The sequence below is a fragment of the Phytophthora cinnamomi genome (assembly GCF_018691715.1).
Source record: "Phytophthora cinnamomi strain GKB4 chromosome Unknown Contig83, whole genome shotgun sequence".
NCBI classification, from domain to species: Eukaryota; Oomycota; class Peronosporomycetes; order Peronosporales; family Peronosporaceae; genus Phytophthora; species Phytophthora cinnamomi.
In genome coordinates, this window is record NW_027151016.1 from 293041 (window position 1) to 321034 (window position 27994).

General features: G+C 53.2%; 4 protein-coding genes across 4 annotated transcripts; all 4 read right to left on the reverse strand.

The window, feature by feature from the left end:
- Positions 1 to 10229: 10229 nt before the first annotated feature.
- Positions 10230 to 11030, reverse strand: IUM83_11253 (uncharacterized protein; the record flags this gene model as incomplete). Its single annotated transcript, XM_067935801.1, has 3 exons — positions 10230 to 10542; positions 10605 to 10813; positions 10893 to 11030. The coding sequence occupies 3 exons, from the start codon at positions 11028 to 11030 to the stop codon at positions 10230 to 10232; spliced, it is 660 nt and encodes a 219-aa protein (XP_067785102.1).
- A 350-nt stretch (positions 11031 to 11380) lies between these two features.
- On the reverse strand, positions 11381 to 14051 carry IUM83_11254 (uncharacterized protein; the record flags this gene model as incomplete). Its single annotated transcript, XM_067935802.1, has 6 exons — positions 11381 to 11690; positions 11836 to 12538; positions 12611 to 13071; positions 13174 to 13335; positions 13415 to 13767; positions 13830 to 14051. The coding sequence occupies 6 exons, from the start codon at positions 14049 to 14051 to the stop codon at positions 11381 to 11383; spliced, it is 2211 nt and encodes a 736-aa protein (XP_067785040.1).
- Positions 14052 to 15001: 950 nt separating this feature from the next.
- On the reverse strand, positions 15002 to 15376 carry IUM83_11255 (uncharacterized protein; the record flags this gene model as incomplete). The annotated part of the gene is made up of 1 exon (XM_067935803.1): positions 15002 to 15376. One exon carries the CDS (start codon positions 15374 to 15376, stop codon positions 15002 to 15004), a length of 375 nt encoding a protein of 124 aa, XP_067785062.1.
- Positions 15377 to 19500: 4124 nt separating this feature from the next.
- Positions 19501 to 27752, reverse strand: IUM83_11256 (Eukaryotic/viral aspartic protease, active site; the record flags this gene model as incomplete). Its single annotated transcript, XM_067935804.1, has 3 exons — positions 19501 to 19851; positions 19932 to 20228; positions 27108 to 27752. The coding sequence occupies 3 exons, from the start codon at positions 27750 to 27752 to the stop codon at positions 19501 to 19503; spliced, it is 1293 nt and encodes a 430-aa protein (XP_067785103.1).
- Positions 27753 to 27994: the final 242 nt, after the last annotated feature.

Here is a 27994-nt window from a genome sequence, read left to right on the forward strand (position 1 = left end):
GCCGAGCTGCACTTTGATACGGAAACGCATCAAAGGCGCGATTATTACATCGGACTCTTCCATGAGCTCCGATGGTTTCAAAGCAAGAAGACATCTTCTTGCAGCAAAGTGCCCGAGTGGCAGGCGCTTTGTCAAAGTTGGAACGCTTTTGTTGAGAACTTCAACAAGAAGCCGAGTGCTTACCGTGATCGGATTAAGCAAGCGCGTGATATCAGCAAATGTTTTGCGTTTCACGGTTGAGACGCCGTTCAGAATTTGAATAGAGCCTCCTGGAACCCGGTTTTGTGCTTCTGATCCTTGCGGCGGCGACTCGTAGATCACTTCTTGTATCCGATTGAGTCCGGCCAACTCTGCTTTCCGGTTTTCACTCGGAATGACCTTGGAAACTTTTGACTCCAAGGCTTCTGTTGCCAACGAGTCCGCGGCAGCATTGTATTCGCGTACCACGTGCAGGTATTTGACTGACCGCAATCGTGCCACGATCTCCTTGTGATGATTCAGCTGTGCCATCAGTGATTCCTTCCGGCAAGCTATCACCCCTAGGGATTGCTGGATCGCGAGTCTCGAGTCTCCCACGACCACGAAGTCTTCGGCGCCGTGTTCGATCGCGGCGAGAACGCCGTTGTTCATGCCGGTGTACTCGGCGATATTGACCGTGGTTTTCTCGAGGTAAGCGTTCGCTGCAATAACTATTTTCCACTCCGGAAGGCTCCGCACGATCCATGAGCAACTGCCGTAACCACCGTACTTCTCAGTCTTCGCTGACCCATCGAAAGAGACCACGAAGCCTGTATGAGTCGTCGGTAGGCGTGCATAGAGCAAGTTTGGGTCCATGCGAGCCGTCGGTGAGCCTTTAGTCGGCGGGGCAACCAGTTCCAATGAGTCATCGAGATCCACGAAGTTGGTCACCGTCGACTGGAGCAGCTGGGTGAAGGCACAGTTCTTCTCCTTGACTCGTTGGACGATCAGGTGCCACGGGGAGAGCAATACCGCGAACTGTACAGCTCTCCCAAAGAGCGACTTCGACTTGGTAATCCACTCCAATGTGGAGAAGCGAGTGTAGACTCGAATTGTCCGTCCCGCCAACTGGGTGTAGCAAGTCTTCAGTAGTAGCAACAGCGCTAGCACCTCTTTCTCTGCCGCATGATAGTTCATTTCGGCATCCTTCAATACACGTCCGCAGAAGCGAACAGGATGCAACTTGTCATCATGCAGCTGTAGCAGCGTGGAGCTCAATGCCCACTCATTTGCGAACAGCATGACGTGCACTTCCGTGGTGCGGTCGAAGTGGCGGAGTATCGGCGCTGCCGCAACCTTGTCTTGGAGAGCTTGGAAACTCCGGCGGGCAACTGTGAGGCCACCCTCCGGTGCGAAATCGTCTTCTTTCAGCTGGTACAGCGCCGCGCCGTAGACAGCGAAGTCTTGGATGAAGCGGCTGTAATAATTCAGCGCACCTAGAAAAGACTGCATTCCCTTCTTCGTTCGTGGGAAAGACAGCTTAGTGATCGCGTCCAGCTTCTTCGGGTCGGGACGAATGCCGTCTTTTGACACTTCATGGGACAGGAAGTCGACGCGTCCTTGCACGAAAATACTCTTGGTAAAGATGACGCTGATCCGGCACTCTTCAAAACGACTGAGGAGTCGATCCGGCGTCGCCAAACAACTGTCGAAGTCTTCACCACCGAAACAGATATCGTCCACGAAGGATCGCCGGTCGAACACAGGCACCAGCGACGACTCGTCGGCTTCGTTGGTCGTAAACATATCGGCCTCTGGGCTGTTAACGAGCCAAGTAATGGGCTCAGTCGTCTCCGAGTCATCGCGGGCGACTGCTAACTTGGTTCGAGTCGTCGCTGTAGTGCCTGGTAGGCGAGGTGACGACTCGAGTCGTCGGCAGTGCTCTGCCGAGTCTTCGGCGGCCTTCATCTTTGCTGCAAAGGCGTTCCAGCTGCCCTTCGGTTGCACAGATCCCCATAGCTCGTTGTCTATCATCCGTTGGTAGATCATCGGCGCATTCTTGAGGCCGAAAGGCATCCGTAGCCACTCGAAGTGCCCCGGAGGACACACAAATGCCGAAATCTTGCGCGCACGTAGAGTGATCAGGATGTCCCAGAATCCACTGGCCGCGTCGAGCGAGCAGAACCAAAGGTAAGTCTCCAGGTCCGTGAGCAAGTCGTCGACGAGTGGCATGGCGTACTCCAGGATTGCCGTTACCGCGTTGACCATCTTGTAGTCGATGCAGAGGCGGATGTCTTGGCTATTCTTCTTGAGGACAATGGCGATTGGCGAGGCCCACGGGCTGTCCGAGAACGCGATGAGCCCTGCCTTGAGCAGTCCCTTGAGTAGTTCGTACAATTTCTTGAGATGCTTGAATGGGATCCGTCGGGCCCGTTGTTTGATCGGCGCGTGCCCCTGCACATCTATGTCGCAGACAACGCCATATGCTGGTGGCGGGAGTGCATTCCCGCTTGCAATCATGATATTCTCATGGCGTCGGAGTACCTCAGTTAGACTCTCTTGCTGGTCTGCCGACAACTCGGGATTCTTGACGTTCACAGCCGAGTAGTCGAGTGTTGTCGGCACTGTTTCTGATAAATCGGGGAGGAATGCTAATTCATGCGCGTAGTCCTTCAGTTCGATGTCTGCCGCCGGGTGCTCAGTCGTCTCGTCGTCTCTGTCGACGGTACCTTCCGTGGCCAGTACGCGCATTACTGCTATGAACGTCTGGTCGATAGTCGTTGAAATGTCTCCGGCTTCTCGGCTGGATGCTGTCTGAGTCATCCGTGGATGCCCCGGCGGATTGTACTCCAGTCCTTGGTCTTCGTCGCGGCGTACCGTCGACTCAGCGGTCTCCAATCCTGGTCCAACTGCCTCTGGAGTCATGGCTTCATCGTCCGTCGTCGTCACCCCCGTCGAGTCGCCAGCAGTAGCGCCGAGGCGTCGGTGATGTTCCTCCGTTATCCATTCTGAGTCATCCGTCACCAACGAGTCGTCGGCACTGTCACGTTCACTGTTGACGGGTGGTTTCTCGCCCGAGTCTTCGTCAGGTCGCTGCAGGATACCTTTAGGCGTCGGGTAACTCGGTCGTTCCACGGCTGGGGGCTGCTTGGCCAACCATTGTTGGTAGAGTTCAGCCTCCCACTTGAGTAGTGTCTTGTCCCGTGCTGCAGCGTATCCGAGCACCTGCCACTCCTTGTACTTTGCGGAATCCAGCCGCACGTAGCCTTCAGTCTTCGGTAGCGACCCAATCGGAACCCAGACTATCACCGGGAAGTGCACAGGGCAGCTCGCCAGCCGATCCGTGGCGTTGGTCAGTCGAATCCTGACCGGACGTCCCCTGTAGAACTTAGTGACAGTCGGGATAAACGTCTCCGTTCGGCGAATCCACGGCACGTGAGTCGTCGGCTCGGGTTGTCGCCGCTGTAGCTTGAACTCGTCCCATTCGTGGCCCGGTATTTGCATTGGTTCCGTCGGGCCGTACGCGACGTGGCTTCCTTCGGCCTCGTCCATCATGTTTTGAGTCTTGATCAGCGGGATCATTACCTCGTCGGGAAGCTTGGCCGTCGCGTTGAGGAGGTCCAGTCGGCTACCGGCCGGGATCATAAAGTCGGTGCCAAGCACCACTTCTACCCCGGCGCAGTGATCCATTATCCAGACTTCGAAGACATAAACGCGCTTCCAACCAACGATGACTTTCGCCTTCGCTCGGCGAGTCGTCATCATCTTGCCCTTGGTGATCCCTTGTACATCCATGCAACGTCCATGCCCCAGTACTTCGCGGAGTTTCAGTCGCTTGGCAAGTTTCTCCGAGATGACACTGACGTTTGCCCCCAGTGTCCAGCAATACCCTCGTGCGCGAGTCGTCCACGGCTCCGTTCACCAGTGTCCGCATCCTTACGCGCTTGTCAAATTTCTGCGCCGACCACCATCCCATCCGTTCTCCGGTTAAGAGTCGTACTTCCGGAGCGAGTCGTCGCGCCAGTCTTCTTGCACTGCGCTTGTCAGCCAGTCTTCGGCAGTATCTCCAATCTCTTCCTTATCGTCTTCTTCACACCATACACCTCCACCGAGGCAGTCGCCTCTCTCCTTTTCCAGTTCCGTCGTTTTCATGTCGTTATCTTGCTCAGTCTTCGTCCATTCGCACCCGCCCACGAATGCAAAGATGCACTCTGCTTCAATTGCGGGCTCGGCTAACTGTGGCAGCCCGATTGGGACCAACCCAGTCGTAGTTGGCGGGCTGCCTAGTTTAAATGGTCCGAAGACAGTAGTTCTTGGAGCTCGGGTGTGAGGTATTTCTTGTCCACCTTGGACTTGACGATCTTGGTGATTTCTTGGAATACTTCACATTTTCCGGCGTCGAGCACTTGTTTGCACAGCTTGCACCGGCGCCGGCAGTAGTGCGCCGAGTGGTAGAGGCCTCCGCAGGCTGCGCACGGCCCATACTGGCGAGGTTTCTCGTCGCGGTAACCGCGGTTCTGGAACCGATTGTCCCGGCCTTGGCTGCGGCCCTCTGGATCACCCCTGGGTTGTCGGTTGGCAGACCGGGCGTACGTGCCTTCAGCGGCAACTCGGCGTTCGTTGTCATTGGCTGCCGCAAGGTAGTGGTCGCTTCCATCTGACGAATAGCTATCACCCCAGTCTTCGCCGTAACGCTGTGAGTCGTCGCTGCCGTGTTCACTTCCATCTTCGCTGTTGCTGTCGCCATAATATCTGTGGCGTTGTTGCTGCAGCTCGCTCCGAGTGTCCCGCGTGTCCCGTCCATGAAGTTCGGCGACGATGTCGGCGACAGATGCTTCAGCTAAGCTCACGCGAGGATTGTTGCGTGAGTCTTCGCGACGACGCTCATAATCTCGTTCGCGTCGGTCGCGGCGGTTGTAAGCATCTCGCGAGTCGTCGCGGCGGCGGTCATCACGTCGGTGAGTGTCTTCCGAGCGCTCGTGGCGGCGCGAGTCATCGCGACGCTTGTCATCACGTCGTCGGGAGGCATCCCGAGCTCGAGAGTGATGCAGCGGCGACTCGCGGGACGAATTGCGCTCGTCAATCTTCAATATCTCTTGGATCATTTCCTCCAACTCATGGATATCCGAGATACGCAGGTGGCACAAACGCCGTTCGAGTCCCTGGTCGCCGCAGGTCTCGAGGAACCGCTTGACGTGGTCGCGTGTTTTGCGGCCGTTGCTCTCAAACCGAATTCCGGCGTTCCTGGCATAGCCATTGAGCCGGTTTAGGTAGTCGCAAACATGTTCCTTGTCTTCGCGCTTGGCTGAGTAGTAGCGAGTCTCCGCTGACTGGCTGAACTGGAGCAATAGTATTTGATGAAGGCTTCGCTTAGGAGGCTCCACGTTCGCTTGGTCTTCTTGGGCAGTTGTCGGTACCAATGCAGAGCGCCGTCCCGAAGACTCAGCTCGAAAGGCATACACCATTCATTGTGCGATGCTCGCGTCCCTTTCATCTCGTAGACAAAGGCGCGAAGCCATTGCATCGAGTTCTCGCTATTGTTCCTGGTGCCCGAGAACGCCTTGATCTGTCCCAGTGGGCGATGAGTTGCCACCTCGATCCTCGGAGTCGCTAAGCAGCTCGGATTCGGTCACCTCACGGATTTGGCGCAGGTATTCGCCCATCTGCGCCCCACCACCACCGATAAAGTCCGCTTCTTCATCCGACGAGTCGTCAGTGGGCTGGTAGTGGCGGCTCTTGCTCCGTCCTGAGCTGCTTTTCGTGCTTCTGGCCGATTTTGAGTCATCGGTGGTGCGTCCAGCGCGGTCTGAGTAGCCCGTAGTTGGTGGACTCACCATGTGGGGGTCTTGAAAGTACGGGGATCGCTCCCCTGACGCGCTAAACACCCCTCCGGTGGGTTTTCGGCTGGGGTTTTCGGATTGCCCTCTTCGGAGTCGTCGGCAGCGGTACGCTAGCCGGGTCGACCACTTCGCGAGTCGCAAGAGTCTTCCGCGAGTCGTCCAGAGTGAACGAGTTCACACCAAAGGCTGTGCGGAGTCGCTTCTTCCATTTCCAGAGCTCCGCGCCCGCTTCGGTCGGCACCCAGCACTCCAGAGTCGACGGCGAAGGGTGCTCCAGAGGCCGAAGCCCCAATGCTTTCAGAAATCGCTCGGTTTCCTTCACCACTTATGTCACGGAACTCACTGGGCGAGCCAACTCGTGACACAAATCGGCCCAAACCGCTTGGCGAGTCATTGTTGGCTTGAATAGCTCACCCCAGTCGCTCTTCTTCATCTCTTCGTAGAGTCGAACGAGAACCTTGTTGGCCGCTGGCGTGTCACCGTTGAGTGGCGGCCGGTTGCCGGAGGTTTGCTCGGTCACTTGAGTCGCCAGGACCGGTGACCTCGAGTCGTCGGCGGCGTCTTCAAAGTCTTCCAAGTCGTCATACGCTGGCCCTGGGCCATCCACATCATCCAGTTCATCCGCGAGGTTGCGCGTCACGGAGCGCGTGTCATCGTCAAGTTCAACCGCGAGGTTTCGCGACAACGAACGCGTGCCCGCGCTGCGTCCCGCAGACAGCACTGCATCTTCCGGAGTCTCGGGTGTCACCACCGTTGGCGCAGGCGCCTTCTCCTCCAGGTAATCGTCGTAGTCTTCATCCATTTCTTCGTCCTTGGCGTCGGATCCAATCATCGAGTCGTCGAAGCTGATGGTCCGCTCAGCAATCGGGTCGAGGTGCGGCGTGATCAGGGCCGCAGTCGAGTCGTCGCCACGTGTTCCGCCAGTCTTCATTGGAGTTGCTGGTACCGCTGAACGTGATCCTTTCGCCATTGTCTTCTTTCTTCGTCTTTTTTCTTCTTTTTCTTGTTCTTCTTATTATTATTCTTGGTTGTTGCTCGTAAAGTCGATCGACCTGCAGTAGCACGAAACACAGAAGGTCACACCAATCCCGGGTCGCGGCACCAGTTGTCGCGTAGGAACACGCGCTATTTATATAAGGAACACTTTCCCCCACCAACAACACCCACTAAGTCACCGAAGACTCAATGGGCTTGTTAGGGTTAGAACCTGAAGGCCCAGGAACTTTCCCTTGCACCGGGTTGATGCTTCCCCTGTGTACCGAGCTTCCGCTAGTCGACCGACGGAAGACTCAGTGTCACTAGCCACGAGCAAAGGCTAGCACGCTCTCACACGCAAAATATACCTCGCAGGTCCTCAGAAGGAAGGGTCCCGGCCTTTTACGGCGTGATACGAGGGTGCCGGAGCTATACTCCGGCGGGAAGAAATAAATGGAGTGCGCTCTCGCTCCTCCAGTTCCTGGCGACGACTCGTCGCTACCAATACACCGGCCACTAACTCTTGGCCCTGCCAGGGATGAACACACGCTACACTAGTAGATGTGCCCACCGACAGTCATAATCCTACCTACCAGGTTTACCTTGAGCTGCAGGTCGTTCACTGCAGGCACCGGTGTCGCCCTTGCGTGGTTGGGAGGAAAAGCTGTTCTGTTATTGTTGCCCGAAGGCTTATCTTGTCTTCTCTTAGGCTTCCTATCGATCAATACAAATATCAAGTATAAGCGCGTCCGTTTTTGGACCGCCAGTTGTAACTCACGACTTTTCGGCGCTTTCTCTGCGACGTGGCGGCGTTACCGACGACTCAAACGGCCGCTGAAACGCCACCGACGACTGGGGACAGGCGCCGATGACTCATAAGTTCGGATCTTGCCAGTCGGTTCGCACCATACTTAGCGAGCTGCAACCGCCCACGCTTGACTTGGGACCGTTAACGAGTCATCGTCACCGACCAATTTAGGCCAATCAGCGACCGGGGCGTTTGGTCCAATGACTGGCGATGGGTTGTGACTTGCCAGTTGGCGCCGGCGCCTCGAGTCTTCTTCGCCCCTTGTCTCGCCTTTGGGTTTTGGCTTCGGCTTCATTTCCCGATACCACACGAGTAATACTTGGAATTGTTTCACCGAGAGCAGTCCTGAACAGTTCGTCGAGATTTTCTTCTGAAATTGTAACATTTTGTAGTGTGGGTTATATTACAATTAGCCACCACAATGCGCTTCGAATAAGGCCAGGTCGGACCTTGACAAAAATTGTACCATCATTTCCCTTGGACCTCAACAGAACTACTCCAGGTTTCGACAATGGCCTAGGCAAGGACAGTGTGACTTCTGTGGGGAGGCAACTCCGCCGAAAATTGCCGGTAGACCTGGTTGCAGTTGCCACCGCAAGGTCTCGGGGTTTTCGGTGATATGGAACCTTGGCCGGCAATTGGCTGTGTACTTTTCCCGCGGCACAGTGACGAGTAGTGACAGTTGCCTCGGCGAGCCTAATACAACCCCGGCAGAGGACTCGCATTCAGCCTGTACCGATATTTTGGTACAGTCGGACTTAGTAGTGTAGACCCGGTTGTACTTATTCGCGAACCATCTGATGAGTCCGAGGTTGTCTCGTTCAGACCCGTTTATATTAGATATTTGTATAGCGACATAGGGCTAGCCATAAGATGACGAGCAGAAATCCTCAGGACCTCTGGGTAGTCAGAAAATAAAGCGCAGTCTTCCCCCCCCCCAACGCCACCAAGGGTCAAATCCGACTTCGGTAAGTGTAGCTAGCTTATTGTAGTGCCTGGACACGCTCGGCCGCGTGGGATGCCTGTTGGGGAACTTAAGGTAACCTGACCGAGAGTTCGCCTAGGCCAGGTCGAGAATTGGCGCGGCCGGAGGCTGGAGCGACTTTATATAGTCGTTCACTATATATTTGAGGGACGGGAGTGTCCCCGAGTGTATTTACCTACCGACCGAGGATTCCCTCGGTCTCCCCTGTATTAGGCTTTACCAGCCGGTACCCTTTATTATGAGGGACTGCAGGGGGTTGCGCGAGAGCGCCATATTTCATTCTAGCCCTCGCTCATGGCTAAGTGGTGCAAGTTTTGGGTTGACCGAAGATAACCTTGCCGCACAGAAGTGCTCGCAACCGACCCGGTGTAAGGGATCGTTCCTGGTCTCCAGGTACTGATCCAACAACCGTTGACCCTATTGGGAAGACGGGTGTTGTTGGTGAACCTCGCACCGAACGGTAGCGAGGATCTTAGTGGGTTTACATCACCATACTTCGCTTACGTCATTCCAATAATTAACTACATTGCCCCACGTAAACTCCTGCTGATCCTGGTACAACTTCATACAAGTTGTAAACAACACACCAAAACCAATTGGCCTGGTCTCCAGGCGATCCAGGACTGCTAGCTCTCGAGGCATTGACGCAATCTAGCAGATTCCAGGCTAACGTCAATAACAACAACCAACTCGATTGCAAATTCGATTATGAAACCCGCCGACTGGTATTACCCAGCCCTGAGGCGATCCACCACACAACCAGACATATCGACATCCTTTCATACCTTAATACCACATCTGGTGATTTTACTGTAACTGCCACGACTACGATGTCGCCGATACAACCCGATTCGTTGCCCGACTAGACCAGTCACTACTATTCCTCTGGTAGATGAGTCATACCTTCACCAGTAAGTGCACAACGCTAGCTGCCAGTGCAAAGAATACATGTATTAGCAGCTCAATGTACAAAAGACACGGCAGCGTGCGCTACCAAACCAACACTACGATCCTTCGAGCAATAACGCAGATTTACTAAGGCACGTGATGGTATTCTTCCAGACTCTGTGGTGTACGTTTTAGAGCCAAAGGCACGTATCGTTGGACCGCAGTGCCGCCACAACAGTGCTGATGACTAAGCCACTGACCGCATCTTTGACCCCGGCTTCTCCTCTAGTAATTCGACGGATTGCGGATTTGTAGAATTTCGCAAACGGTTGTACAAACTGCATATTGATCAACTTGGCATGAACGCTCATGCATTAACCCCCCCCCCCCCCCCGCACTCACGGGGTTTTTGACCTCCTATCGGGTCCTGTCTGTGTATCGCCATGTAGTATATACAACTTGTTATAGATAGGGCTACACTATACGTTTGTATTGGCTGTAAAAAGTACGCTGCCAATTTATGTCATGCGGGAAGATTGCTTGATATCAATGCAAATCGCGCGCACTGCTACAACCAAGCATGTAGTCGAAGCCACCATGGCTGAGCAGCCTGTTTATTGCATGCTGTATATAGTGCATGTCAAATTGTCCCTTTTATCGGGAAGTTGGGGCTATGAACCAGGGTGGCTCCTCTATTAGCACAGGCCTACGACGAAGCAAACACACATCATTGAATGCAAACCAAACTACCTTCCGTTCCATTGAATTCACTGGCTTAGATCTCCTCCTCCTCAGACTCACTTTCCTCCACGTGGTCGTCCTCCTCCGCGGCCTCCTCCGCGGCCTCCCCCTCCGCGTCCTCCTCCGCAGCCGCAGCTTCCTCAGCCGCCCCGTCTTCTTTCTCTTCCTCTGCGTCCCCGGAGGTGCTGCGGCGGCGTTTCTTGCCCAGGCCGCGCATCTGGATGTCGCGGCCGACGCGGGGGCGCGGGCGCTCGCCGCCGTTCTTCCACTTGATGTGCCAGATCTGGTGGCACGTCATGGTGTTGCCGGGGTAGTGGGAGGGGCGTACACGATCGCACCGGTAGACACTGCATGTACATAGAGAGTTAGTGGAAGTAGTACACGTCACTTGACCGCATTCACATCTTACCGTTTCTTGCCGTCACTGCACGCCTCGCAATAGAACCTGGTAGCACTGCGCTGGCCCACCTTCTCCTTTCGGATCGAGCACACCTTGCACTGGTGCTGGGGCCGCTTGCGGATGCCCTCGCGGACTTGCGTCCACTCCGGGAACTCGGTGAGCTTGTGCTCACCAAAAACAGCAACCGAGCTTGGTGTCGAAGGACTAGGCGAAAATATCTGCATACAACACAGCAAAATCGACAAGTACCACAAGTTAGATATACAACATGTACCAGAGAAGACATGTAAGATATACCTCGTCGAGGAAATCATCGCTGGAGACTTGGAGCAGCTGCATTTGCAACTGCTCCAAGAACTTGGCGTGGTCTGCTGGCGCATCTCCACGTCGTTGCCGAGCCCAGCGGTACACGATGAAGGCGTTGACGATGCCCATGTCAATCAGCCCGAGGAAGATCGTCTTGTAGTACTTGCGGCACAGCACTGAGAGCTGCAGCGAGGAGCGCTGCAGTCTCAGCTGGTCGTGGATATCCACCCCGCCCATCCAACGACATAGCGGACGGGCAGGGAATCGTAGACTGCCGGCCACCAGGAATACGGTGCCCTTTATAGCAACAGACACAGCATAGATACACTAATGTTAGTACATTGAATAAAATTACACCGCCGTCTAGTACGTACCGCAGGTCTCCACCGCGGAGCTGCTTCCTGTAGACAGCAGATAGACTGGCAGGCGGTCCCACCACAGCAAGGCCTGGAGCTGCGGGCATGCCTTCGCTAAAGCCACTACAGCTGTTCCCCGCGGAGTGTCGGCAGGGCGCTTGACCTCGTCGGCGATGAGGGCGGGCGGGGAGCCCTTTTTGTTCGTCCGATGAGGTACACGTTGCGGTTCAGCAGCTGCAGTGCTAGCTGTATCGACGTGTAGAACCGGTCGGTTACCACCACGTGATACACGCCGTCTTGGCGGGGAGGGAGCACAGCGTCCAGGTTGCGGATGACCGCAGTCGGGCCCGAATTTGGGTCGGCCGAGTACTTCGTGGGATCGTCACCTCCCAGTTCATCTGCCTGCTGCTCCGTGCCGCAAAAGACTTCAAGTCTACATGTTGTATAGAAAGCATGTGTACAAGCAACAAGTGTTAATATACAACATGTGCTACTTGGCCAAAAAAAAGCCCGCGAACTCCACGATGGAGAACGCGGGCCAAAAAAAAATTACAAAATACAGCATGCAGGTCACGTACCGAAAACAGTAGGCAGTATCCGCGCAGCAAGTCATGAACAGCTTGGTCCCCCACTTGTGGGGTTTGTCCTTCATGAACTGCCTTGTGATGTTGAATCTGCTCTGTGAGGGGATCATGGATTCATCAAATGCCAGCACTGGTGGCACTTTGTAGCCAGCAGCAAAAGTAGACTGGAGTTGATCGACTACCGACCGAACTTTCCACGCTCGATCAGTGGCCGCCTTCGGGTCGGTGTTGTCCGTAAAGTGTAGGTTCTGCATGACTCGACCGAATCGCGCTTTGGACATGTAGCGCCCGAAGGTGCCTTTGGGCACCGCACCGACAGATGACCTCTGCCAATGGTCAGCAAAACGTCGTTTGTGTGGACACAGCGTGCGGGCGATCAGCAGCCCGATGATGTGTAGGATCTCCTCTGGCTGGATCCTCTTGTGCTTTTTGGCCTCTGCCAGCATCACGGCCTCTCTAGTCGTCGTGTCGTCGCGAGCGACCTGCTTCTCGAACATTCGGTCTACACGATCATTGACGTGCTGGTTGTAGTACTTGTTGCTCTCTGCTGCAATCCGCCGCCACATCCTAGGAGGCATAAAAAAGAAAAACAGCTCCAAGGGTGATTCCGCTTTCTCCAGGACCTCGTCAGTTGGTCCATACTCCCCAGCATACAGTCCGGGATATGCCTCCGTTCTCTGCGGCTGTGTATCGGGATCTATACATAATATACAACATGTTAGCGATCAACACTAGTAGTACATACAACATGTACACAGATTGCGCTTACCAAAGTTCCAACCAGTCTTCCGCATCTTCTTCAACGCGTCCGGGTCCTGGGCCAGAACGGCCAGCTCTTCAGGTGTGAATCCGTCCCAAGTATCGGTTATCGTATCCCAGTCGCGCGTCAGCTTGGCCCGTGCAGCCCTCATGCGCTCCCGATCCATGGCCTGTCTCGCGCGTAGCCTTCTACCTGCAAGAAGATCCTGGCCGAGAGCAACCTCCTCGGCCTCTGCGTCAAGTTCGGCCTCGGTCCGACGATCCGGCACGGGGACCTCCTCGGTGTACCAGTCCTCAGACCCAGCACCTTCGCCGTCCAAGTCTGAGTTGAGCTCGTTGTCATTAGGAGGCGGCTCGTTGTTGTCAGGCGTCGGCTCAAACTCCGCGTCACCAGTTACAGGGATAACCATCGACGAAGCAGCAGGCGGCGTCTCTGCAGCGGCACACTCGATCTCTTCAAAACTCAGCGACCTGTTCAGTAGCATTCAAAACCAACAAAGCACAATACACACAGCACATACAACATGTCAGAATCACATCATGGCGTATATACTACATCGCCAATATGCGTACCTCGAAGCGTTACGGGACTCGTACGAGCCTCCGTCTTCGTCGTCAGCATCTTCGTCCTCCTCCGACACGTCGCCCGCCCTCCGTTGCCTCTTCTTCTTCTGAGCGGCATTTGACTTCGCCTTCCGCTTCCCACGAGAACTTGACGCAGCCTCACGCGTATTGCTGTCACGGTGCACCATGTTAGACAATACAACATCGTTAGTACACAGCATGTAGTATATACACCATGAGCTCCACGCACCTAGAACGCGTCCGCGCCGGAGGACTGTTCTGCTTGCTCGCTCGCAGCAGGATAAGTGCGGCTTCTCGTGCGGCCTCACCTCGCTGCACCTCTGCCTGGACTGCCAAGCGCCTCTGCTCCTTGGCAGCAGCGCTGCGAGAGATGGCCTCCTCTGCACGCGCTACTGCCCTTGCGTTCTTCTCCTTCCTAGTGACGCGGACCTTGGCAGCCGCGGCCTTCTTCTCGGCATTGGCCTTCTTGGCCTCGGCCTTCTTTGGGTCTTCTGCTTCGTCTTCGCCGCGGCGCGGGCCGCCTTTTGCTTCAACGCGAGGTACGCCGCATGCTTGTCCACGGGCGGCCGGCGCGGTGGCCCACTCGCAGGGCGAAGCGTTGCCCGCGACACACGAGATGCAACGGCTGGCGGCCTGTTGTCCACCGCGGCCGTCCCCGGGCCCGTCGCCGCCTCGTCCGGCCTCGTGCCCGCCTCGCTCGTACCCGCTCCCTCCTTGTCCTCGCCGAAGTCCGCGTCCTCCTCGCGCCGTCCATCTAGGTATGCGGCGTGCTCGGTCATGAGGCGCTGCCGCTCAGCGGGCGCCCGGCCGGCCAACTTGACCCGGAATGCGACGCCGTCCGCGCGCGTCTCCCGGCGGGCCGGCATTTGCTTGCTCTCCAGCGCTGCTTTTTCTCGAATGAGATATTTTAGTGGGTGGCGGGTGACACGTGGCCACCTGTCGGGTCGCCCTGACGTGCGATCATTGATGTGTGGTGACATCGACTTTCTTTGAAATTGTACGACCTTCTATGCAAAATTATCGTCGGTCTTTGCAAAATTTCTGTGCATTTCACTGTCTTTAACATGTTGTATATACAACGTGTTAAGAAAAAGGCAAAATTTCGCATGTTGTCATATACAACACGTGAGTGCGGGGGGGTTAAGTATGCATTTGGTGAATGACAACCAATGTGTTTCTGCATCTTACAAATCGACGTCATGCATGAGTAAGCACTACTTGGGCTTGTGCCCCCGGCAAGAGCTGTCGCGGCATTAGCAGGGGTTTGCTTGAACAATAATCTACTGTAACCCGATCTATAGTACGTCGCAGATATCATGCATTCCAACCGAATATCTCCTCCTCCGAGCTCAAACCAAACGTGCGCATCCCAAAACAGTGATCCGGCATTCGTACCGTACCCCAAGACCACCACAAACGCCCTCACTACTCCATCTTGCACTATCTTCAGTCCCTGCAACTTTACCGCGCACACCAATCCACACAGATTCTTCATGCGCTTCTCCATCATGGCCGCGGAAGTTTCACCCGCCCCGCGATGCCTCGAAACAGCTAACGGAAGATAAGGAAGAGCGATGCGGAGCGTGTAGAAGAAGATGGTATTGTTGGCGAAGTTGAAAAACCAAATGTGAGTGCGAGATTGAATCGCTTAACTCTACCTACATGGCAGGTCGTCATCTGTCGACCAGAACGCAAGGCCTCCTATCCTTATCTGCATCCTATCCGTAAAGTCGTACGACTGTGCTAAAACATACGAGTCGTAAGATTCTACGCGTAGAGTCGTACGACTGTGCTGAAACGTACGAGTCGTAAGTTTCTACGCACAGAGTCGTACGATCCTGCTCTCACCATCCAATGCAAGTCCATATGCATTTCTGGAGCACAACGTGGAGACACGAGCGTGTGACATCACACCCTTCAACAACAGCTGAGTCTCCTGTTTAAACGACACGCCGCTGGTCAAGAACTCGACGCACCTCTCCAGTTGCACCTTAGTCTCCACTGTGACCGCGTATCTGGCATCGTTCTCGTCCAGCCCGAGCTCTAATTCCACGTCCTCCGAGTTGATCTCCATGCTCTGCCTCTTGAAGATCTGGAGCGCGGTGTCGTCACCCGCACAACCCTCGAGCCCGCAAAGCAGGTTGCCCACAACGTCTCTGTCCACTAGGAACGTCGCGATCGTCTCGTACAGATGCACGAATGTGCGGTGCGTGGCAATGGAGGGCGGTGCGCCGTCAGCGGCTTCTCCACCACCATATTGATGTCGACCGGGTTTGTGGTGCTGGCGCTACACCTCATGCTTATGGTCACAGCGGCGACAGACGTGACCGCGTGCACGATGACGGGCACGCGCGGCGTGCAGCACAGTGCTGTCACTTCCACTGCTGCAGGGTAGCTGTGCCAGCGCAACCTGCACGCAGCTCGCCGACTCTGGCCTGCTGCAGAAGCTTTTTACGAAGAGACTTTTTATGATGGTGAAGGTTTTTACGATAAACTCTTACAGGTTTTTCTTCATTTTAGGTTATATGAGAGCAAAATGATGCAAAGAACGGACAGGAAACCAGCAAAAATCGCAGTTTTAGCTCTATTCTTATATTGGGCATTGTATCCACGTTAATGATCAACATGTTTTTAAACTGAGGATTTTTTCCCGCTCTTTTAGCCCCCATGTACGCGGTTCTAAAACGTCGCCTAACCCATTTCCAGAATTGATGTATCCACTTGGTAAAAAGTAAATCAGAGAGTAAATCGTAGCGTAATCAAACAGTAAATCGGAGCTACATGATTATAGGGGGGGCTACGCCCCACCAAATAACGCCTGATCCGGATCTTCAGCACAAACCACAACAAATGCCTGAGACTGGTTGGTGAATGCAACTGCGGTGTCAGTGCAGATTCCACCGCAAGTACAATCAGCGTTTGTTGGTTTGCCCAGGGGTGGTCCCCTCGTGGTTCGGCCCAACCGGACAGCGGGTGTTTCGCCCTTCGCCGACACCTGCCAACCGAGATCCACGTCGAAAAGGGCTCCAGATTTGTCTTATTCCACGTGGATATTTTTCACGTGGAATAAAACACATCTGAAGCCCTTTTAACGTTGTACTGCTTGATCGGTGTGTTCCTATAAGGTGTCCACGTGTGGAAACTCTATCTATAGTGAGCCTAAGTCATTCTTATCAATAGTCCCAATACCGGGCAGATCTGAAGTGGCTAAGTAGAGTAACGGAAATTACGGAATAATACCCCGGGCACTATTTAATAGTACCCTTCACAAAATCTCGAAAGGTTACTCTGTATTACCATAAGGTTACATCGCTACCTTAGCTTACTCGTCGATCAGTGCAGCATCATCAAGAGCGTCGTGAAGCTCGTCCAGGTTAAAGTCGTCCATATCCTCGTGGCTGCGTTCTATAGTGAAGTGAGGTGTAACAAGATGACTGGTCATCAGAGCAGGGTAGGGTACGTGAGTTACTGTAGGGTTACTACCGGGTTACCCTGAGAGGGTACTATTTGGGTAGAGGGTATTAATCGGGAATTTCCGTTATATTAGGGTACTTACGGAGTGTCTCCTAACGTATGCCGCTAACCCGCTTCGCAGGCAAGTCACGCCTCCATCGTCTCGTCTTCAGAGCCCGTCTCAGGGCCCTCATCCACGGTAGCGACTCTGCTCATTTGCTACTCGATCTCATCCATCGCCTCTTCAAACCAGACGTAGCGACGGATGATCGATAGCATTGCGGCCACCTCGCTCGTAATATACGCCCATCCCGCATGCGGAGCTTGGTTACGGCTGTGGAACCCGCTATAAGCTGGAGGGGAGGTGGCCTTGAATGAACGCGGTGAGTTTGGGTGGCACCCGGGGCAGTTAACCGCCGGAAGTTGGTTAGTGTTCAGGCAGAGCTCTGCCACGGGGAGCGGTATGGCGGCGAATCGGGGAATAATTCTGAAATTTCCAGGATCACCTGAATTTAGTAATATCACCGTAAGTGCGATTCCAGTGGTCGCGATCTTATCATAGCCCAGAGGGCCTCTGCATGCGGTATCACATAATACAGGATTGCGGATTCGACAGCGTTGCAGTGGAGGAATTCACGATTTTACGAGTCCTCGTCCCCTCGGCCTCAACGGTTGGGACGAGTCCAACCGACAGCACACGCTTCCCTCGAAAGGTCAGCGAAGATTGTTGGGATCAAACCTGAAGACCGGGTCCAATCCTTTACACCGGGCTGGAAATATGCCTTGTGTTGAAGTATCGGTCAGGTAGGTAGAGCCCACACAAAGGCACAGCCAGCCACGAGCAACGGCTGGGGTGCGTAATATAGAACGCTTTCGCGCTCAACCCACTGCAGTCCCTCAGAAGGCAAGTACGGCTCACTACCTCCCACACTCAGCCACTACTCACTCTTGATCTTACCAAGGCGAACTTTCGGTGACCTTAAGTTCACCGGCAGACATACTCCGCGTTGGTCGAGCGTATCCAGACCCTACATCGGAGCTAGCTAGACTTACCGTAGACGGACTTGACCCTGCATGGCTTGGGGGAAAGATTCTGCTCTGATTTAATAGTTAGAGGCGGTGAGGCCTCGACTATAACTAATCCCTAACGTCTATACAAATATCTATTGCTGAACGAGCTTTCGGTTTGATCCGCTCTTCTCGGTACGAGTGGTTCCGCCGACTGCGTGCGGCGGGTCATCGAAAACCTGGAAAACTACGGTTCCGATATCTCCGACAAAGTAGGCTCGGGCGATGAATGTTTGTGGCTTAGATTTAGATTGGAGGTAATACCATTGTTAGAGCAAATAGACAAACATGTTTACAAAAGCACTTACAGTTAGTGTGTAGTGATATTTACAAACATTAGCATGTGAAGCCAGCACTTACGAAAAATGTATCAACGGCCGGGTTCGAACCGGCGACCTTCTGCGTGTAAAGCAGACGTGATAACCACTACACTACGCTGATGTATGGCTTTACAGCGATATTATTACTTATAAATCTGATAACCATACGAAATCATTTGTTTCCGACGCGTGGTGAAAAATGCTTCTGCTTTGAGCAAGTGAGGAAATATCCTCTGTCTCGCCGTACAAGGCTTCTCTGGTCTGGTCGGAATCAGCGGGTGAGATGTTACGGTATTTAGCGATGCAACGGCACACAATATGTCCGTAAACTACCTGATTCCGACCAGACTAGCCATGTTATGACACAAAACTAACTGGGTCTGAATCTTGTACGTAACAAGATAGTGGGAAAGATTTAGGTTGGTATAAGGTGACCACTCTTACCTTGAAACAACCTGATGCGTGCAAGCGAAAGTCTACGCCAACCAAGCCGCGCCGGTTCTGGTCGAAAGTACGGCTAAAACCATCTGACATTGGAATTCAAGAAAAAGTGCGATACAGCGTGCGCCTTCATCGCAATGGACAATGGATAGAAAGGGGGCATGGTAGGCTCCCTGGTGGACGAGGAGAACTGTATATCGGTACTGTACCAGTACAATGCTACGTACCTAACATGTTAACTCCTCTGCGATAGCAATATCCTAGGTTTATGTGAAAATGCCAGAGCTCCCAATTGGGTACCCGAACCCGGGTAAAAGGCTTTACCCGACCAGGTATACCCGAGTCTACCTATAATGTTGTATATAGTATAACTGCTTGTCTGCCTTTATTATAGATACTGTATAGCCCGCTGTGCCTTCCGGCGTCAAGCGCGGTATCGGAAAGCAATTTCTCCACTGCAGGAACCATAATCTGCAAATCGTGGAGTTCCCTCAAGTCATCTGTTTTGTAGTATATAATGGGCCGGGTAAGTTCGGGTGCCCGAACTGCGCTGTCAGGCAGGTGCGGGTACGCGAGGTGAACCAAGAGATTCGATCGGACGGGTGGATAACCCGAAAATCGCCATATGCGAGCTCTGGGATGCTCTGATGATAAGATGACTGCGTGTTATGTAAGTAACTCAGTAAGTAATTTGAATAGGTGAGTTTGTAGTAAATGAGTGTCAGTCAGTAAGTTAATGAGTGAGTGAGTTGGTGAGTGAGTGAGTTGGTGAGTGAGTGAGTTGGTGAGTGAGTGAGTTGGTGAGTGAGTGAGTGAGTGAGTGAGTGAGTGAGTGAGTGAGTGAACTTGTAGAGGATGGGTGAATGAGTAAAGTGCTGCACATGTAGAATTTGTGAGTTAAGCCTATCACGTAACTCACATACGCATATGCATTATATGAGGATACAGACGGTACTTTCACTTCCGACACATGTGTACATGGATAATTTTCAACAATTAAATGTATTAAGGCAGGTGATAAATCTTGAGGGTCCTACACCTGCGCAGTTGAAAGTCGAAAAATTACCTCGCCTACGTTGACGTCGTGTCCGTAGCTGGAGCTCGCCTCGTTGCCTGGCTTGTCGTTGGGGCCCAGATAGCAGATTCCGGTATGACGGAAACAGTTCTTGATCGTCTCCTTGCTGATAATCTCACGCCAGATCTCGTCGCTCCAGAGCATAGCTTGGAGCTGGTCGATCGCGTACGGGACATTCTTGATGGTAGCGTGCTCGCGCAGCTTGTTGTAGACCCGGCGAAATTGCTTCTTCTGGTATGCCGCCTTGAATGACGCAATAATACCCGCGTCCATTGGTTGCAGAAAGGCTGTCGTGTTGGGCGGGAGGTGCTGTACGGTCACATTTGTCAGTGCGAGGTCGCCCACATTGTGGGAGGATGCATTATCGAGAAGTAGCAAGATATACCGACCCGCCGCACGTATCTGCTGGTCGACGCCCCGCAGCGAATGGCGCGGGTCATCCAGGCTTTCGTGTTGGCCGTGTAGTTGAAGCCGAGGTCTTCAGCAGATTTCTTGTTAAAGCGGCGAGGGTTCTTGCCATGGCCAAGGTACAGAATAGGTAGGGCGTCTCTACCGTCAGCATTTCCAGTCATGACGAGCGTGATCCTCGTCTTCTTCTTCTTGACGCCGCGCATCTTCTTGGTGCAGATGGAGCGTGTTGGAGCCATAGCATAGCATAAACCTGTTTCGTCCATGTTATAAATGTCCTGAGGTGGAAAACAAATCGGTTACCTGTTGGGTCTCTTGCAATCCTTTTCGAGCGGCGTTCAGGTCGACGGATCCAGCCTCGCGCGATGGCGCAGCTTGTGACGCCGCATGAACGCCGTCAGCCAGCCGTTGGAGAAGTCCAGGTCCCAGGCGTCACACAGGTGAACTTGTAGTTCTCGAGTCTTCATATAATAATTAGCTCCCTAGATACACAGATATTGCGGTGTTCCAGATCCATTATCCATGCTGCAAGCCGCTTCTCCAGCTGAGGCGAGGTCACTTGCGTAGGTTTGCGCTGGTTGTCTTCGCCGTACGTGTCACGCAATATGGTCGCCGCGTTCTTCATGATGTTACTGATCGTGTTCCGAGCAGGTTTGGTGCGCAGCTTGAGCTTCCGTGTCACCCACGCTGCCAAGTCGGCTTGCGTCATGGACGGACAGGCCGCAGTCATCTGTATGACGGCTCTCTTGTGGCCTATTTTGAGCCAGTGCCTCATGGCTGCTTCACTGGCGGGCGCGTTTTAAAGTGAGCGCCAGAGCCTGTAAGTACTGGATGAACCGGTCTCAGAGCCTACCATTTTCCCGCGCAAAAACACCTCTATAAAAGCATTTTTTGTTTTGTATAAAACAAAAAACCAGGTTATAGACATACCCTCGTGTCGGAAGTGACCATGGTGACTGTAGTTGACAACCGGGTCCGTGGGGTGACCCAGATCACCTTCAACTGGTTCATTTGTCATGGAGCGCACTAATGGAATGTAAGGAAAAGTTGCAATCATGGAGTATGTTATGCCTCTGGTCGATGACCTACTTACCAGAACTCGCAATCGGGTACCCGAACCCGGGTAAAATGCTTACCCGACCGGGCATACCCGAACTTCGGGTAGGGAGCGGGTACCCGAAATCATCCTCGGGTGGGTGTGGGTATACCCGAGTCTATCTGCAATGTTGCACACAGTATAACAACTTGCCTTTGTTATGGATATAGCCCGCTTCTCCGTGCTATTTTCGTTCCAAGAAGCGACAGCGCTTGTACAAGACCATGGGAGAGTACCAGTGCTTTCAGTGCTTCACCAACCCGTGCGCTGTCGGACGAGCACCCGTTCTTCATCACGGTGCCGCTGCTGGACGAGGCGAACGCTAACATCTCCAAACCCAGACACCATGGAGAGCGAGAAGGCTGCAGGCTCCCGGGGTATCCAGGCATCGGAGGGCTATGGGGAGGCTATCGTCAATGCTGCAAGACTATCTAGCCTTCATCGCATGTAGGATCTGAAGGACTTGAAGCAGGAGCTCAATAACATCCTCCAACAGCATTCTGAAAATTCGATATTTTTTATCTTGATGAGCAAGAGGAGTTCGACAAATACATTAGCTGCTCCCTGGGTAAATATGACAAAACCAACCTCTACATGTTGCAATGGTGGACTCCACAGGTAAACCAGCATATCCGAAGCTTGCTGTGGTGGCAAGAGCAGTACTGCACATTCGGCGTCAAGCGCCGTATCTTAAAGCAATTTCTCCACTGCGGGAACCGTAATGTGCAAATCGCGGAATTCCATCAATCCATCGATGCTAGATGATATTCTCGTAGTGAGATCTAATAGCGATCTTATCCACTGAAAATAAAGATGAACTTGTAGTTGGGTGGACCGTCACTTGTCGAACAGCAGGCTGTGCGGAGTGGAGGACGGACAGTCGGTGACGGCAAACTCAGCAGGGTGGTGCACACCGCGGAGATCGGGGCGCGATCGTGAGAACGAGGACGAATGGGGGCGAATGCAAGCCAGCGTGACTCGCGCCACAGGCGCGATGTAGGAAAGGTATTGAAGGTTAAAGCCAGCGGCGGCTGGAAGATCGCAAGAGGAGACGACACGTCCAGCATGGACGGCAAAGAGAATGGCGTCGCGGCAAGGTGACATCGAGGCGAAGGATGTGAGGCCGAGAGGCCACGAGACGGGAGATGCGCCCCGAAGGGGGAGAGGTCCAAGCGAATAGCTTAGGAGAAGGGCGCCGTTCCCGTAGGTAGTTGGTAGTGTGGGACTTCGTAGGAGAGCACCGAGCGGCGGTCGCCGTTCGACTCCCAGTCAAGATTTAGTGCAGAACGTGCATTAAGTTGAGACTTGGCGCTGGAGCACAGGTTGTGAACGCCGGACGAGACCGGATACATCGTAAAGCGAGGTACACCATTACGCGAATGGCGGGGACGGCCGGATAGTAGAGGACCGAGGACTCCAGAGCGAGACTGCGAGGGCTGCGGTGCCTATCGTTGGCGCCTTGACCGAGGGGTTCGTGCGTGCGGATGTACCGTGCGGGCCTAGTAACTCGTGCATGGCGACGTGCGGCGGCCCGGTGCATATTTCGTGGGGAAATAGCAGGGAGCAGCCCGGTCAATCCCAGGCCGAGGTCGCTTAGCGCTCCCTCCTCGTCGGCGCTATCCTGGACCCTCCTGGACAAAGGCCCAGTTATATATATATATATAACTCAATAAATTGCACATTTCGTTTCGCATGGTTGTGTTTGTGTATAATGGGCCGGGTAAAGTTCGGGTACCCGAACGGTGCTATCGGGCGGGTATGAGTACCCGAGGTAACCAAGAGGTGTAATCGGGCGGGTGCGGGTAACCCGAAAATCGCCGATTGCGAGCTCCGCTGCTTACTGACCTCGAGAAGCACCTGTGATACTGTTCGTTGGATGCTGCAAGCGGATTTTGGGCGATTATGATGACAATGAGGGCAGATTTCGACCTTTATGTGTGCCCTCGGTCACTCCGAGTGGCTTAGATAACCCTTTGGGCTCCAGAATGCGCCTGTGATATACCAACGCATGCTTGACAACGCTCTGTGGGGGTTGTACAACCGAGGGGTGGGTGGAAACACTACACGGAGCTAATGCGGCGTGCGGGGGAGAGTGACCGAGACCTTGGTCAAACCCTAACCGACCTCGGGCGACCCCTCGCCCGACCCAAATCAGGCACCCACCAAGTTTGAAGCGAGCTGTGATGACACCCGGACCAAGGATTCGGTCGCGGAACGTGTTAATAGCCCGATCGCCGACATGTTTGCAACCAGAGAACCCGATGAGCCCTCGCTGGCTCCGGTGTTCGACCGTCTTTCGTGGATGATATTTGCTTCGAGGGTGAGTCGTTTGACGACTGCCTCGAGACTTTGGACCGACTGCTCGCCCGCTTCGAGGAGTGCCGCATTAGCGTGAGTTTTACCAAGAGGGTCATCGTACAGCCCAAGGTGGTTTTGAGACCCCGCGAAATAAAATGCGACTTATGTACATTTGAGTGATTTTGAGATATGACCGTTTAAAGATGACCCAGTGGTTTTCGTGCATTAGTGAAATATCGAGAAACAGGCGATTTTGTTTTTATTACCGATAACTTACGGGGCCGCTGCTAGCCAGTCAACTTTTGAACGCAGGGGGCTGCAGCTAGTGAACGTGAATCCGGCACAGGAGGAGAAACGCCGCTGGCTGAGGCTGCCAACTCGGCGAACAGCTCGCCAGACTCTGACCAGCTGTCGAGTGAGGTTGGCGACAGTGAATGGTCGGGGGTGCCCCCATTTCTTCTGTGGTAGATGATGACGATTACGAGACGCGTGAAAGCTGTGAGGAAATCGAACCTGAAAATGATGACCTAGCGCCTTACGTGTGGGATGAAACAATGGCAGACCAGGTAAAGCGACTCGTTGAAAAGGACCCCTGTGAAGCGAGGTGCTTGAAGGCCAAAGAGAGATCACTGGAGCGTTTTCTACTTTCGTTGCAGACTATGGAAAAGGTTGAGCGACAGACCAGTGTTTTGACAGTCATTTCTGTACTCATGTAGGCCAGCACATCCGTAGCCTATCGTGGAGAGCGCGATAAGTTTCATGATGTTTTACCGCTAATTGACCGGGTTTGTGTGCACAGCTTCTGTGCGTCTGATGGTATTTCTCGCTCGTCGGTGCAGCGCTACAAGACGCAGATTCGAGATGGCACATTTTCTTCCAAAACTCACGGCAACCAGAGAAACCAGAACACCTCAGCTATCGATTTGAAGTGACTTACAGTTTGGTTTAAGTAGTTTGCCGAAGAGGTGGGAAAAGTTGTTCCAGTTCGTGTCCGTCTGAAGAAAACGAAGGATGGTACAGCTCAGAGAAGTATACATTTCTCCCAGCATACTTCACCTGGGAACGTCTGTACGACGAGACATCACGTATTTGCTGTCGTGAACCAGCTCGATCTACTATGCGTCAGCTGCTAGCACTCCATTGTCCGGATATACGTATCCGCTCACCACGTGATAATGTGTGCGAGGTGTGCTCTGTTTACGTGACTAAAATGCGGCACGGTTCAGCTGCCAGCGATACTGTAGAGGAGCTTGGTCGTCATACAGAAGAGGCTCGACGAATGCGGTACGTTTTCGTAAATGTAATTTCGTTGTAGCAGCCATTTCTAACTCTTACTTGACATGCGTGTGTAGGCTGGAGCACAAAGGTGATCTAATTGCTACCGACGCCGAGCACGCGGTCATCGTCATGGACTATAACCATAATCTTACATGCCCCAGAGTCCCAGAAACTCCATCGATGTGGTATTTTCTCTCTCTACTCTCAATCAGCGTTTTTGGCATTTATTTTGCGAATGATGCTAAGCAGCACAATTACGTCTACGATGAGCGTGTGGATGGCAAAGGCACTGATCAAGTGAACTCAATGATATGAATTTCCCACTGCCAATGTTGACTCGTATGGTATTCGCCGGCTAACAGTCTACGCCGATAACTGTGGCGATCAGAATAAGTCTAACTACGTGATTCAGTTTTTCCTTGCATTCGTGCACCAGGGCGTGTTCGAAAGGGTAGATTACAAGTTTTTCGTCCGTGGCCAAAAGAAAAACGCATGCGATCGAGGCTTCGGCCACATACGCAACAGAATGGCTCGTGTCGACTGCTGGACCGTTGGGTCTGTGGTGGAAACGTAGCGGCTGCAGCTAAAACTTCCTCCGTGAAACGTGTGCAGGAACAAGATGCTGGGTTCAAGAACTTCAAGTCTACGTTGTCCGAGTTGTACAAGCTTCTGTCAGCAGTACAAAAGTATCACATTTGCTCAATGAACAAGGACCCCCGGCAGTGTCGTGTGCAAGACTGCCCCTGAAGATGAAGGCACAAGCGACGATGTTCGACGCACGATCAACGGCAAAGTTACGACCGGTGCGAAGGTTAAGGTGATGTTCGACCAATATCTGGAAACGCTGCCACCCCGAAGCCAAATGCAGAAAAGATAGACCAGCTGCATCGAAAGGTGCGCTCATTACTCCCTGAGAAATTTCGCGAAGACTCGCTGTACGCGGCTCCCACAGCTGTGGAAGCTGCTCAATCGAAGTGTACGAAGCGTGCGCGGTTGAAGGTCCGAGCGGAGATGGCACTCGAGGAAAACCGCTGACAGGATGAGAGAGAATCAGAGCCTTCGTTTGTTCAGCTGCTAGAAGAGGGTGATGGCAAATGTTGTGGACCCTCATTCCAGCTCAAGTAAGGCCAAACAGTAAGAAAAAAGCTAAAAAGGATGTGCCACAGTGATGGACAGCAAAACAAATTGATGCTTATGTCTAATCTTCCCCTCCGGATAAAACAAATTGACACTTACGTTAAAACCACTTTTTACCACCTTAGACGCCGTATTAGGCTACCAAAATTCTTTGTCATGTGCAGCATTCGATTTCAATCATAACAAACCAAAACTATTTTTGCACTTTTTATTAATGAAGAGATATTTGTTTTGAGCGATCACTTCGCCTACTTCTACTTCACATTTTGGGGCAAACGAGGGCTTAAAAGGAGCACAAGACGGCGAACAATAGTGTGGTATGCGTAGCTTCAAAACTTCCAAAATATACATAAGTCGCATTTTGTTTCGCGAGGTCACATTTCTTGTCGTATGAAGTGACGCGAGAAGGCATTAGGGCGGACCCAAGAAGCTCAAGGCTGTGACGAGCTTTCATTTCCTCTGTCGAAAAAGGGCGTGCAAGCATTCCTCGGTGAGCTGAATTACTACAGCCGGTTCATTCAAGACTTTCGGTCTATGGAGCCGTGCTATATCAGCTCAAGGACGAAGATTTCGTGGACGGGGGTGACCTCAGTGCTGCCAAGCGAATCTTCGCTGCGTTACAACGAAAGCTCGGAGAGGCACCCATCCTTCGAGACTTCAACCGTGACCGAGCAGTCCACGTTACACTTTTCGCAAATGAATGGGCGCCCAGTACGACGCTTATGCAATAGCACGATTGTAAGATGTGAGGCGAGGCGGGTGAACGCCTTTATCGTTCAGCTGTATGTAGTGCGAGTGCCGTAGATTTGGGTTAGGAAAACCTTTTCCCCAGATACGGAGTACCTTTGGTGTCTGTCACCACAGCCCAGTCACCAACACACTGAATGTGTAGTGGGTCTAACTTGACTCACTACTTTAGCTTACACGTTGCGCTACATGTATGAGGAAGCGTAAGTACTTAGTAATTACTTGAGTTAATTATATTCGAATACACAAATATAATTTAAATCAGAAAAGACTCCAAGTGACTTAGATCATGTAAAATGAGAACTGTATTGTTTGTAAATTGATCTTCCTCCTAAATCTGCTAAAACTGTTTATCATCTATGAAAGGGGTTGGCAGCGGCTGGCTGTCAGAGCCCCGCCAATATGCACGTCTCTAATTGGTAGAAAGATGCTGCTTTCTACCAATAGGATCTTTGGGTAGGTGTGGACCACTCATTGTGGTGGCTCCCTTCAATGTATCCATTGGTGTGACTTACAGTGCAAGGTGAGGAAGTATCTAAAACTTTTAACAGATATCTTATCTGTTAAAATTTGTAGCCACTTGTGCGCGTAACCCCGTTACAATCTCGAAGGCATCCAGCACGAAGCCCGACTCTCTGAGGATCTCGAAGAGCGTCTGCGTGGCACGTCGTACACTGGTGAGACTCGCGACCTCCGGCGCTTGAATCGGGCCGGTGAGCTTGCTCATCAACTTGGGCTGGACGAAGCGCAGAATCGGATCGCGTTCCAGCAATCGGAACAGCTCGGTGCGACTCAACGCGTACTCCATCTCCCTCGCAGTGTACTGGTGTCCCGCGTCCTTGCCTCCTGGCTTGGACGGCGACTCATCCGCCGAACCTGGCGCGCGCAGCTTCTTCTTCTTCTTGGTCTTGCGCTTTGCGGCCACCTTGGCGGAGGGTGATTGTCGGTCTTCGGCCTTCGCAGGCTTCCGACCAGTAGGACTCTGACTTGCGTCAGAGCCCTTGGTGGCTTCCGCGGGGGAAGCCACATCGGGAACGGCAATCTGTTCTTCGTAGCCCTCCTTTTCATCGCTGGCTCCATGTCCTGTCGTGAAGGTTCCCTCAGAGCTCCACGACGCGGCAGGCCCCTCTTCGTGCTCGCTAGTCGTCGGCGACCTGGCAACCGACGAGGCATCCGCTCCTGGCTCTTGCTTGATCACCACTTCTTCTTCCTTTTCCGGAGTAGTACTCCCGGGTCGCGGCACCATTGTGGAGTAGCGTCTTCGCAGTTTTGCGCAAAGTAGTCCTCACACAAACCCAACGCGTCCGAATAGCGGTCGCGTCGGGCACTTTTCCCCGGTTCTTGAGTAGCGTATCTCAGGCGTGGCTTGGGTAGACGATCAAGCTGAAGTGCCAGAAGTGTTCCTTGTTGACGTTGCGTCCTTGGGGCGTGCGGCAGTTATCTCGACTGGCGTTTCCTGGACGAGGTAGTCTTCCCTTGGTTTGCGTC